Source organism: Magallana gigas, chromosome 3 (genome assembly GCF_963853765.1).
Source record: "Magallana gigas chromosome 3, xbMagGiga1.1, whole genome shotgun sequence".
NCBI classification, from domain to species: Eukaryota; Metazoa; Mollusca; class Bivalvia; order Ostreida; family Ostreidae; genus Magallana; species Magallana gigas.
In genome coordinates, this window is record NC_088855.1 from 45,903,462 (window position 1) to 45,917,624 (window position 14,163).

The following is a 14,163-nucleotide window of genomic DNA, read 5'->3' on the forward strand; positions in this document are numbered from 1 at the left end:
CATTATATTATATACTTTTGTGAAATCCGGTAATCTGATTGGTCAATACGAAGTCATTATTTTTTTATAATGACCGCTGAAAGCGAATATTGACTCGCACGAGCTGTCTCGTTTTCACTTTCGCTTCAGTCAAATATGGCGTCGAATACGAAAGCTCGCAGGTTTGCGAGTTTCAGTGAGGAAGATTTGAAAGAAATAGTAAACAACTCTGAGGCCGAGAATACCAAAAAATTAACAAGGATAGCTGTAAACGTTTTTCGGGAATATTTACTTTCTAAGCAAATCAGTGCAGAATTCGAAGGCCTATCGTGTGAAGAACTGGATCGTCTGCTGGGGAGATTTTATGTTGAACTTCGAAATAACAAAGGGGAGATGTACAAAAAAACCACTCTCTTATCATATCGTCAGGGTATACAGAGATTTTTGCAATCTATTCGACCAGACGTTGACATTATCAAGGGTCCATTATTCCGAGAGTCAAACAAATTTTTCAAAGGTAGGACTTCCGATTTCATTTAATTAATACTATCAGCTCATATTAATTTCCCGAATTATCTAGTCATTGAGCATACTCGTTTCAATATTTGATTATGAGGTATATTTAGAGGATTTAAAACTCTATTTATTTCTTGACAACAAATATAGGGATGACAATGGAGTTGAAGAGGCAGGGGCAGGCTAACATTGACCATCACCCTCCAATATCTGATGCTGACTTGATAAAAATGTACGACTACCTTTCAAGCTCTGACTCGGCCCAGGTGTTGCAACACAAGGTAAGTTTTAAAACTGATAACAGCAAATGGTCATATTATAGATCACAAGCATTTATTATATAGATGCTTTTTTTATGATAGGTCTTTGTGGACATCATGATGCACTTTGGCAGAAGGGGTCGTGAAAATTTAAGAACTCTTCGAAGAACAGACTTTTCTGTTAGTACTGACGGAGAGGGATGTATGTATGTGGAGAAAATTCGAGATGAACAAACAAAGAATCATCAAGATGACAGCTGCAAAGCAGAGGGCAGAATGTATGAAATAAAAGGTATGTTCTAATACTATATTTAAATTAACAAAAGTTATATTAAAATTGAAAAAAAACCTGGTAATTATTAATTTTTTTTTAGATAGTGACCGCTGTCCCTTGAGGAGCTTTGTGAAACTAATCCGAAGGTTGAACCCACAGTGCCCTTTTTTATTTCAGCAGCCGCGTGCGGTACCAAAGGATAACATACACTTCAATAATGTAGTGTTAGGCCACAACAAGATGGGTAACATGATGAGTGTCATCAGTGAGGCAGCTTCCTTATCGAGGCGTTATACCAATCATTCTCTCCGGGCAACCACTGTCCACATTCTAGACGAAGCACGTGTGCCGAGTAGACATATCATGAGTGTTACAGGGCACAAATCCGAAAGTTCCTTGAAAACTTACTCGGGCCAAACAACGGAAAGTACAAAACGTCTAATGTCAGAAACTTTAAGCGCACGTTCAGGAGTTGTGTCATCAAATTCCAAGTCTAAAGCATCATCCACCATTACCCAAGCTTCGTTGGCTACCAATGCTAACTTTGATATTGGGTTACCACTGCCAAAGCCCTGTTCTTCAACTTTGACGACTTGTAGTGATGAAGCAACCTTGAATGATGGTTTAGACAATCTTTATGCAAACATTCCCATGCCAAATGTACCCGTTTTACCAACCATGTACAATTGTTCAAATGTAACAATCACCTACAATATCAGTTTTAAGAGTAATCAGTAGACCAAGTATATTGGTGAAATCAGTAAAAGAAATAATTCAGGAATATCTATTTTAGTGTTGTTACTGTTATTAAATTTATTACTGTTATCGTTACAAATTGTTATATGTTGTTTTTATGTTGAAAATATTGACACTTTTCATTGCCAAGATAAAATAATACATATATGTGATATCTATTCTTTATTAATTTGTTATTCATGTTGTGATAGATTTACAATTATTGTTATTGATTATTGTTATTGTTGATTATTATGATTTCTGTCTAACAATATGAGGACTGTTGCTCAATGAAAAGAAACTCTGGTTGTTAGGTTTGGAAGTAATATTCAATAAACTTTGAAACATTTTCATTCAAATTGTGCTTTACAACAACAGCAAATCACTATCTCTGTAAACATTAAGAAGATAAACATTGTACTTATAAATTTGGGATATTATATAATATAATAAATATGGACTCAATGCACGGTCAATATGCATTTATAATGACCCAGGATGACAGATATTGACCTCAGATACATGAGAATATCGACCTCGGGCTAGCGCCCTCGGTCGATATCCTCCATGTATCTTCGGTCAATATTGTCATCCTGGGTCATTATAAATGCATATTGACCTACATTGAGTCCATATTTGTATAGTAAGTTCACAAATTGTTAAACTGAATGTCTTAAGTAATACAAAATTTGAGATATTTTCCTAAATCATAATAAAGATAAACTCTTTGATCTTTCCAGGAACCCTATCTCTGTTCCACTGGTTTCAGCTTGAAATGGAACCTTTCATTGCAAAGTAGAGCGTAATTACATGTATGTAAGGTCTCTCATCCGTCTCGTTCACAGCTCATACTGCCGCACATAAACTTGTAATGATGTATTCATCTTAATTATCAGCACAAAAAAGTTACCATTACAAAACCGCATCTTAACCAATTATAAAATTATTCTAAAACCAAGAAACTGATCTGTTCCGTGTAACACTATATTTTAGTGTGGCATGTACGGTTCCCCAACGGAAATCACCCGTTATTCTGACGTTTTAATTAGTTTTCAAAATAATATACGATATAGAGATCATTTTCTTTTTTAGTAAATTGAACTGAAAAAATATTCAACTGATATTAACTGTTATGTATGAGACTATTTTCTTGTGGTACAGTCTTTACAAGAAATAATATTGACGCAAGCGTCAAATGGGCCGCAAAAAATATTATTGCTGTAGGAATCATCATTGGTTGTTTACATTAAAAAAACACACCACAAAGAAGAAAATAACGAGTTGGTAAACGTTGTATTAATTTTAATGGTAAATTTTAATTACTTTATTTTCAGCAACACGTTTTGAATTTTAACATTTTACTATTATTATTAAGAATAGAGTTCGTTACTGTAAGCATTTCTAATGGTAATTGTATGATTATTGCTATAGTATGAAGTAATGGAGAACACATTGATTTGTACATTATTCTAATACAAAGTCCAACTCATCATTATTCTCTTGGAGATTGTGTATTTCAAACCATCTTGATTTTTTGTTGCATTGTATTGAATTAAAACTAAATGCATTAGTTTATATGATTTCAAGAGACCACATTATAAAATAGAAATGGATTGTTTAAAAGAAACATGTACAATCATACTCATCCGGTAGAATCTGCACAATTTTAAGGGTAAAAAATAAGCCGGATAATTTTTTTTCCAAAACTGAATTATAAATCTTATCCACACTTCATTTTTGTGAAGATAATCATGGTTATTTCAAAAGAATTAAAAATAAATCAGGTTAGCTCAAATTTTCAGGTTAATTTAAATTTCAGTTCTCTCATATTTTTGCGTGAATAAATGATATGGATGTCATTTTATGATATATATTTTTCTACCGCATACCACATGGAAATATAATAGAAAGACACACAAAGTTCTTTTTAGACGCAGCACATAGAAATTCAAATACATCATTTACATAAAATTTCATGTCATTCAGGTCTTTAGTATTTCAGGTCTTTAGTATGTCCCGTATACCATTCCCGATACATGTTTTGAAAAGAATGAAAAACTCCGAAACTTTCCGAATATAATTAAGTCTCGATAAAAACCCGTCTGACACGACATGCTATGACCAACTTTTCATTTACGAGTGAAAAAAAATATCTAATGTTTTAAAAAGGCATTAAACATATTTCTACATGTAAAATTACTTTTAAGTCATAAAAATAAACATAATTTTAATTCAATAAAAAAAACTATCCCGCAGAAACGCAGTTACAAAATTTAAATGTGTATCAAATAACGGACCACCTTCTGGCGGCCCGTAATAATGAAAAAGATTTTTGATTGTTAACTAGCTAGAGGACAAAAGCTTCCGTTTTTCACTGGAATCGTGGGTGTACTGAAATTTCTTCAGTATGTTTTGTTTTCTTCGTCGGCTGTAAATATTTGTTGCAATGACAATGATGACCATCAAAAAGCACAACACAATGGCCGTGATAACGTATGCATTGAACTCTTGACAGTCAGTTATTTTGGGTCTGAACATATCTAGAGTTTTTCCTTCCCATTGATGAGGTTTGGAACATTGGTATTTACTCGCCCAGTCCTTTATAATTTTTGTTAATTTTCTTTCTTTAACCCAGTTCTTGTAGGGCATCAGCTCACACGTGCATAAAAATGGATTGCCTTCAAGTGGGAATTCTACGACTCTTTTAGGAATTGAATGCGGATCCACAGTTTCTATTAAGTTCCACTCCATAAAAAGAATAGTTAAATTTTTATTTGTGTTTTCTGAAATTGAATTCCATGACGATATGTTATTGCTAGTTAAAATTAATTTCGTTAATTCATCCATTTCTTTTATGACCAATGGAATTGTTGATAGACCTGTTGATTTCAAATCCAGATGCTCCAGGGTTTTAATCATTGGGCTAAAAAGAACAGTGAGTTCTGTTTCGTCCCACAAGTGTAATTCCCAATTTTGCATTTCCAACCGTCGCAATTTATGCAGATTCTTGAAAATGTTTATGTTTTTGAGTGTTGGATTAACGAAGCATTTAACGTCGTTTAGACTCAGTTTGGTAAGACGTTCTGTGTGTTGAAAAGAAGGAAACTGTTCTATGTTTGAAATTCCGTCCAAATATAGCGATGTTAGATTTGGGAAAAAAGAGAAACTTTCATTAATAATAGGCTCGGTTAGATCGCATAAACTTAGATTCAGCGACTTCAAGTACCAAAAACAATTTTCGTCGTTGCGATTGTCAAAGGTAGATAAATTTAAACGATTTCCCGCAAAATTCAATACAAGTAAGTTTGGTATTTTACACACAGGTTTGCTTTCTTGAGATGTCTTCCACTCACAATTCGAATGCGACAGATCAAGATGTTTCAAGCTTAATGCTTGCTTATCTAACATCATAGTGATATTTTGGTTCTGAGAGAGGTCAAGTGTTTTCACTGTTGTATTGGAAATAAAATTCGTTGAAAAATATGTGAGGCTGTTGTTCTTAAGATCCAACAATGTCAGAGTTTTCGGCAAAAAAGGAAGAAGAGATTCAAACAGTGTGTTATTCAGTCCAACATTTTCCAAGCTCAAATAACTTAATTTTAACCCTTTTCCCAAACTATTTTTGATTGCTTCGCCTTCCAAAGGAAGATTATGAAGGGAGAGGTTTTCCAGTTTGACAAACTTTGAAAAAAGTCCTTTTTGAATGAAGTGAATTTTAAGATCGCGCACCATAATGTTATAACAGCATTCCAAATTATTTCCCTCCGAAAATTCCTTTTGTGTTAAATTTGTCGACTCATTTTTAAATCTCGGAGTACAGACATTTCTGTGTCCAATACATTTACTCAACATCTCCATCCAAACGATCTTGAAGGATAGGACGATGATTGCAACCTTAATTAATGATTGGAGCTACAAAAGACAAAGTGCCATGCAATTAGAGTTAATAAGCTGAAAGGGAAATCTGTACAAAACCCAACATGCATGTGCAGTAGAACATTCATCAATACTTATACATGTATGGTGTATATTGATTATAATAAGAATAGGTTTTGTAGTTTACTTTTTCGCTGATTCTCGAATTGCCCTTTTAACTTAGATAAATGTATCAGATATCTCCGATGCACAATCTAAGAGGTAAGTGCAAAATTAATATATATAAAATGAATCAAAATCGAGATAAAGAGATACAAACACTTAACTGTGTACATTTTATACTCGAATCATTTAAAAATAAGTTTGTAGTCTTAAAAATGAAAGATATACTTCCTGTCTGTGACAGGGGGTATCAAATTGGTTCATGAAGCTCAATGGTCACCATAGATTTATAAAATGTACATGTATAACATAAAGAGTGCATCAATTCATGTCTATAGTCTAAACTAATCAAAATACGAATAGATACTTCTTCTTACCATTATAGAAATGCAGAACGTTCAATTCTGTACCTTGCTATGCACAGTTTAATGCACAATGTAATCTATTTACTTCCTCGTACACACATCACGATGTTGATGTAAAACATATCAGTATTTGATACTTCCTCCAAACGGGACTAGTGTTTCCTTATAGCAATCGAATTGCTCTGATAAAACAAAGTTGTTTCCCTGTTTTAAAATTTTCAGAATCGGTTCAAATGCCTTTCAGATTTTCATAAGTTGATACCATACATTAAATCAAAGTTTTCAAGTGTTTCAGACCAATTGATTGACTGGTAGCTTCCAGGTGTGCTGGCATTGTTCAATTCTTCAAATCTGATTTCATGCTACAAAATATCCACGATCGTTTATAAATCTTTAGTCTTAAAAATGATGAATTGTGTAGATCCGACAACTATCTATATTTAAAGTGATCATGTGACACGATGCAGTAGACAATGATAATATAGGCAGCGACATTGCTTTGCTTATGTGCAAAGTGAGCTTTACATTTCATAAAGTTTTTTGTTGTTGCCAATTTGTATAATTATGACAATTCAGATTATTACATGTACTAACATTTTGTATAAGTTGGATTTAAAATATTTTTAAATTCTTTCGGAAGAAATCAATCATGCTAAGGAATATGCTGTACTGTCAGCCAATTTTTGGGTACAGCACGAGAATAATTTCACTTTACATGTACTTTATATAGTGCGTCTTTATGATTTTTCCCTCAAAAATATGACAAACAGAAGATTATATATCATAAACCAACTTGAACTTTACAATTTTTTTTTTCGACATGTAAATTGTCGTGTTGCTTTAAGGCTCAAACTCACTTACCATGATAACGATTACGGGCATCAAGCGGATAGCATTAAGAAAGTGTACAGTTTCAGACATATTTTGCCCTTTCTAAAAGTTATACTAGTACATGTACTAGTATTACACCAAAAATAACAAATTAACATTAACTTTGGACAACCATTTGACTTATGACTTAGTCATATCGTTAGCCCAACGGTTGGCAAATTTTTCAATCCGTTCGTCTTTATTTGCTTGCGTTTCTTCTCATTTTCTTGTTCGACAAAAACGTTCAATTTCACAAGAATGATCCGATGTTGTCCGTTGATTTTTGGCAGGAAGATTTGAGCATACATGTTTAAAACTCAACCTGACACCATTGGTAAGGCGACATGTGGTAGGGAGCCTGCTTTCCATGTTTTGAAGAAAAAAATCATACAATTTCTCATAATTTCTAAAGAAAAATAAACGTACAAGCCCATTGGCCACTCCATTTTATGTTTGGACCCTTCACTTGAAAATGAAATACATACTTGCACACGACTGTTATACATTTAGTACCCGCAATGTATGTACACATCGTGTACTAATATAAGTGATCAACGAGGGAGTGTGAAAATGACAGCTAGAGTTCCATAAACACACTTTTCTACAGTATACATGTAGATTTTTGTTGGCTAAGACCAACACGAGACCAGCTATTACTTTAACTTCTTCACTGGCCTTTAGTGTAGAGAATACTCTATATAGCTATTGCTTGATCGGCGATACTCCCGAATACCGTATCTCCAGAAGATAGTTTTTGAGAGAAAAATGTCTTGATAAAGCTAAAACGCATGCCTCCAACTTTCTACCAGTACAATCTACATTAGTTGTGCTTAATGTACCAAGCAATAAATTCTGATATAATCATTGTTTGAAATATTTATTTCGATTGTGTGACTTTACATTATAATTGACTATGCATGTAACAACAATGAATAAGACAGCAGCATTGTGACACATGTTCAACTTGTACATAGCGTTATAATGTGAAATAGAGAGTATGAAGAATAATGATTGTGATTTTGACCAGAAGAGTACTAGCAATGAACAATAAACACTCACGCAAACATAAAAATTAAAATTACACGATTTCTGTGAAGAATGATTTTTGTTTATATTAATGCGAATTTAACATGTGTTTTCTTTTTTTTCAGATGTCGCCACGACCACCTCTCTTTTTAGCAGTGTCAATTCTAGCTCGATTAGGTAAGTGGAGATAATTTCCTGTATCTGGGCTTTCTTTTTGGCTTTTCTCTTCTCTCTCTATAGCAAACTACTATATCGGTAACACAAACTACTATCACCATTAGACCACAAAGAACCATGGCGGTGATCACGATCGTGTTGAATGGCCGACAGTCGGTAGGTAATGGATTAAAATCAGCAAGCGACTTGTTTTTCCTGTCCATTGGAAAATCACACACATATTGCGTTCTGTTCCTCAATATATCCGAATACAATTTATTTTGCTTTGCCCATATTATGAATGGGACCAAATCGCACGTACATCGAAATGGGTTTCCTTTGATATTCAATGTTTTGATTGAGGTAGGTAGAAAGTCAGTGTCTAGATATCCTATCGCATTGTTTTCAAGATTTAATGTCTCAAGTTTCCCGCTTTGAAATGTTGGTTGATGCCATTGCGGTATGCTATTATTCGTTAAGATAACGGTCTTCAAGTTATGCAACTTCAAAAAGACACTAGGCAAGAATTTTAAGTTATTATTGCTCGCATTAATAAATTTAAGATTTGTCAGTGGACCTAAAAGAGATCCAATGCCATCATCACTCCATGTACTCAAGTTTATATGACTAATCTCCAAGTGTAGAAGGTTTTTCAAATTCCTGAAAATATGCAGATTATCTTTTGTTTCATTAAACTTCATTTGGATATTATTCATTTTCAATTCTTTTAATGGCGTATTCAGTATGGGCAGCTGGTAAATATTGAATGATTCGCTTATGCTGAGATTTTGTAGGTTTGGTAGAAATCGAAAGCTGTCGTTGTACAAACCATCTTCAAATAAACAATGGTCTAAATCAAGTACGTTTAGATTGTCTAAACAGTTGTCCTTTACATCTGTTGCTGAAACGTTTACAAATGTGGATGAAAGATGAAATTCGGTAAGGTTTGGCAATATACACGTTGAATTGCTATTTTTGAATAATTTGGTCCAGAAGAAGGATGTACCCGTTACAAACAGGTGTGTTAGCGGCAATTCCTCTTTGACGTTATCAGATACAAAGTGCCTGAATTGAAGGCTCTGGCTGAGGTCGAGGCTGGTTAAGTATTTCAAGTCCTGGATCCATTTCAATGGAAAAGTTGTTATGTGGTTCGACCGTAACGCTAGATATTTGAGTGTCGGTGGGAATATAGTGTAGATAGCCTTTAAATTTTCATCGTTTAATGATATGTTGTTCAGTGTTAAATTTTCTAATTTTGTTTTATCGATGCCAGTCAAGTTGTTAAGACACTGAGATACATTTGGGTTTGTGCTGAATTCTAGATTTGTAAGATTTGTAAAATTGACAAAGAAACCGTTTTCAATCCATCTGGTTGATGTGTTAACCAAAGAAAGAACTTTTATATCTTTCACACAGTCACGAAACTCGCTTATTGTTAAGTTCGGTAAAGAAATATTTGAAATTTTGCAGTTATGGTTGTGATGGTAACATGGACACTCGCGGTGTTCAGGATTGCAATCTCCTTTTTGAAAGGGAACCAAAATGACGTAAAAAATGGTAAATATCCAAAATATCAGCAAATTCTAAAAAAGAAAGATTTTATTGTGTTTTTATTGTGTTTTTTTTGGTAAAGAAATTACCAGAATCAGCAAATTGAATAAACAATACCCGGTAGTTTATTGCAAACCCAATGCATTACACTTTATCCTGCCTTTGCCCCCCCCCCCCCCCCCCCCTTCCCCGTTTACGAAAAATGATAATCAAATAAAACAAAGTTATATTCGGTCAATGTCCCAAATTATTAATGTAGCTTAGCTCGTGCATTCATCCGATTCAATGTTTGTAATGCGATATGTATGCTGACAATACACAATTTCATTCAGCTTGACGGTATGTTTTGTACAAGTATTCAATATATATGAGGAGAATTTATCTTACTTTTGTGCTTAAATGCAGAGACTAGAATCATATGAAATGAGCACAGAACTTACAGTATAAAGTTTACTTTATTTGTAAACTGGTTCGCGATTTTTAAACGAGAACTGTCCAGTCTAGTTTATTATCGTATATATTATGATGCTATTCAATTCATTCTGAGGTTATTTTCAGCCATGGGGTATGCCATGGCGTCAACTGCAGAAATGCACAAAAGGTCGAAAGTAGTTAGGAAGGAGGTGGATCAATATATGTGAACTATACTGAGATATATAAACGATATCTTGGATTTGGTCGAAGCTTAAATATAGCTCAGTAATCTTTTCTTCTAACATGTTTTCTTATCCATGCCCATAAAACCGCTAATATCACAAGACAGTGAGTCCACCTCGTCCCACATGGAATTTACTGATCACTTAAAAACTACATTCCATGTTTACTTATACCTTACAAAAAAATGTTTATTGTACTTCGCCGACAAAATGGAGTAGGAAATATTATGTCGTTTTTTTTATATTGGAAAAATTTATTCTACCGGGTATTAAAAATGTACACTTCTTTCCTCATTTGAAAACCCGCAAAGTTTTACACATGGAAAATTAAATTTTATCTCAGAGAGAGAGAGAGAGAGAGAGAGAGAGAGAGAGAGAGAGAGAATTTTTCATCGTGCAATTTACAAGAAATAAAAACAGCTACATGTACATGCACAGTGACTCTCTAATCTTACCATGCCTTTAGGTTAGTAAGATCTCATTGTTCCATGAAACACATGTGGCTTGCTGGTAAAGGAAGTGTTTTGTTGAGTATGTTAATTTAGATATTCTGGGTTTTTTTCCGGGTTTTAAAAAGGTACATAAAAATACGAAAGACGAATACTGCCATAAAAAAATAATAATTATTCCATTCGTAATTACCGGTATGAGGAAACAATCCGGTTATCTCATTAAACTAGATAATTGTCTCGCAATTACTAAATATGGATCACAAAACCAGATCTTGTAATATTGCGAGATTATGATCTCTTACATGTATTGACGAGATTTTTACTTGTTTAAATGCTAACATTTTGAACAATAAAATCTACTTAATCTCAAATGAGATACTGAGTATCGCGCTTCACAACGCAACACACGTAGATCTTTACAATGCGGGGAACTGTACGGCATATACATATCAAAGGTTTCAAGGGATAAGTTGAGGCAAAAAACGAAATTTTTTCATCGTCTTTTTTTAGACGTATAACCGTAGGTCAAGTTAACAAATACCAAAGTATATACTATTGTCAACATAAACACGTGACCCGCTTCAAAATCCAACCCCCAGCATCTGAAAGATATGGCTCAGATTCAGCGTTCAAGCCTGTCAAATGCATAAATGTCATAAGACACACAATCCATGCAAGTTTAGTGAAGTTAGGACCAGTAGCACATAATTTATATTTGACTATCAAAGGGCACCTGCTCCAAATGATTTAACCTGCTTAAAAAACCTTTTCCTCCTCCAGCATCTGAAACCCATGGCTCAGATCAGCATCCGAGTCCACACTAGTGAGTGAAATTGGTCAAATATGCAAGCTTGGTAAAGATAGGACATGTTATAACTTAGATACATGACCTGCTCCAAAACTTTAACCAGGTCTGGACACAGACGCCATGTAGTATAAGCAGATTACGTAAACCCACTAAAAACACACCTTTTCTTTAAAAAAAACCATGAACATATATGATGTTTTTGTAAAGATTTTTCTTTGACTAGGAAACAAAATAAATGAAGATCAAAGTAAAATACAACATCTTGCATATGAATACAATATAAGACAATAAATGTTGGTATCAACAGGTCTTTCATAATGTTTGAATTCGTGTTTAAATTGTAATCAATTAATTATACTTGCTGAACATCAATATATAAAACATTCTCTGAGTGAAACTGCAGTTGAAATAATGTCGATAGCTCTTTTTAAAATTATTCTTTAATAATTACACGTATAAAATAATTTTTATTAAAAAGTTGAATGCTCAAAGAATATTATGAAATCACAATTTATTATCTACCGATATATACCGTCTACGGTAACAATTTGAACTTGTACAAAATGTCAAACAATTATCCATTTCCTCTACAGGATTTAAATAAGATTGATTCAAGTTATTTTGAACAAGCTACAACTATTTCAGACAATTGTATAAAAACTAATAAACACACATGAATAATGATTCAGTAAATAATTAGTACAGGTAAAAAGATAATATCAACAACCCGAAAATATTGCAACTTCATCATCAGATGAGGGACTCAGGATTGCTTCATTCCTATATGCACATAGTATTGCTTTAGTATAAATTTAATAAAATCAGAATTAAGGTATCTCACTCTGATCGTTTTAAGTTCATAGAGCATTAAAAATTATGTCATATTGTATTGATTTAATTAGCACAGAAATACTGTTATTGCACAACATTCATAATGAAACTTCATCTAAAATCAAGTAACAGAAAAGTTTTTCCTTTTAAGCTCTTTTTCTAAAAATTGTCATCACTGATCCCTCTGTTTTATTTTTTCTTTAATTTATGAAAATCTTTATATTTCAAACACTTTTATTGTAATTGTACAGTAGATATATATTTAACCACGGATTTCAAAGATATACTTCCCAAGAAGTTCTTAATACGTCATTACAGGAGTTATAAATATACCTTAAAATAAAAAAACTCATACAAATGAACTCCATAAAAAAATCTTTAAATAATAAAAATAAAATGATACCATCTTCAGTAACAAGCAAGCGCTCTCAATTCATGCACATGTAAGTAACATTTGTTTAACATACAACCTTAATAAATTACTTTGACTTCTCAACCACATCAAAGGTGCAACACACATAAAAAGTACATGCAATGGTATTGTGAAAGAATATACAAAACTTTCCATCTGAATTTTAGATAATATTCAAAAGACAACTGACTAAAGGATTTACTGGTATGAATCATCCAACTTTAGTGAATTTCATTGGACTTTCTCCAGGTTTTTGAAGTAGTTTCAATGATCCTGTTTTAGAATATCCAAGAATAAGTCTGTAACTTCCAAACCAGCATGCAACAGCCATAAACACTGCAGTGACTTTCTGTGAAGTGGTGTGGAAGCGGTATATGGTCGAAATAATCAGCATGAATTCCCACAGCACCATAAAAACTGCAGCAACTACAACTGTAATGTTAATATATGGCGTAAGAACTCGATAGTTCTTCCTTCCCTGAAGAAAGTCACTCATTTTTATGTCCTTATTCTTTGGCAAATCAGGATCCTCAAACATTTCGCCAAGTCTTTTCCAGTCCTTAAATATTTTTACCTCTTCAGAAATGGAAAGTAAGTTGTGTATTAGCAAAAAGACATGTCCAGAGATTTCAAATCCTAACCATGATTTTCCATTTTTAATGCACGCATCTTTCCCAATAATTCCTTTCCCAGAACAAACTCCAACTACATTTTCAATGTAATTTATGATAGAGACCATTGTGTACCACCAAAATGTTCCCATGCACAGTCTCAATAAGTGAATTTTTACAGAACTCGTCTTCCCTAAGCAGTAAACATAGCTTGTCTGCGTGATAAATGCTGTTAAAACCAAAAGTGTCCATCCCCAGCCAAGTTTGACGAAATATTGATTAAATACATTATCTTTGTTGGATAAGTAAGTTCTCGGAAGCTGAATCATATCAGCCAAAACTGAACCAATAACGACACCGGCAAAATACAGTCCTATTTTTACTGATGTGTCCACAAGTAGTATTTTTTTGCATACTGTCATCACAAATACTACTATAAAATCTCCTATGTGCGTAGGAGGTGGGACAGGCTTCTTTTCTTGTGTTTTATCGGCACTTTTCTTCGTGGATCCTCTGGTGGACGCCATATTGGTTGTTTACATATTTGACAATTAGTCAAAAGTATAAAATTTACCCAATCGGATATATTTGATTACTCTCTTAATTTTAAAACAAATGTTATT

At 33.4% G+C, this 14,163-nt stretch overlaps 2 protein-coding genes and 2 non-coding genes across 7 annotated transcripts; 1 reads left to right on the top strand and 3 right to left on the bottom strand.

The window, feature by feature from the left end:
• LOC117685503 (uncharacterized protein KIAA1958-like) lies at positions 1-2,268 on the top strand. Of its 4 annotated transcripts, none has more exons than XM_034459915.2 (4): positions 1-496; positions 646-776; positions 858-1,047; positions 1,130-2,268. In XM_034459915.2, exons 1-4 carry the CDS (start codon positions 136-138, stop codon positions 1,765-1,767), a joined length of 1,320 nt encoding a protein of 439 aa, XP_034315806.2. In that variant the 5' UTR covers positions 1-135; the 3' UTR covers positions 1,768-2,268. The 4 variants fall into 4 exon arrangements, with proteins under 4 accessions (XP_034315806.2, XP_034315807.2, XP_065936071.1 ...); XM_034459916.2 differs by having other exon boundaries at positions 1,207-1,376; XM_066079999.1 differs by having other exon boundaries at positions 1,210-1,376.
• Positions 2,269-3,618: 1,350 nt separating this feature from the next.
• Positions 3,619-6,736, bottom strand: LOC109618048 (uncharacterized). Its single transcript, XR_010712278.1, has 2 exons — positions 6,180-6,736; positions 3,619-5,676 (listed from the first exon to the last, which is right to left on the bottom strand). It is a non-coding gene; the product is annotated as an uncharacterized protein (transcript).
• Positions 6,737-7,897: 1,161 nt separating this feature from the next.
• Positions 7,898-11,457, bottom strand: LOC109618462 (uncharacterized). Its single transcript, XR_010712279.1, has 2 exons — positions 10,882-11,457; positions 7,898-9,802 (listed from the first exon to the last, which is right to left on the bottom strand). It is a non-coding gene; the product is annotated as an uncharacterized protein (transcript).
• A 420-nt stretch (positions 11,458-11,877) lies between these two features.
• Positions 11,878-14,108, bottom strand: LOC105325975 (acyl-coenzyme A diphosphatase FITM2). Its single transcript, XM_011425794.4, has one exon. The coding sequence runs from the start codon at positions 14,065-14,067 to the stop codon at positions 13,141-13,143; it is 927 nt and encodes a 308-aa protein (XP_011424096.3). The 5' UTR covers positions 14,068-14,108; the 3' UTR covers positions 11,878-13,140.
• Between the last annotated feature and the right edge of the window lie 55 nt (positions 14,109-14,163).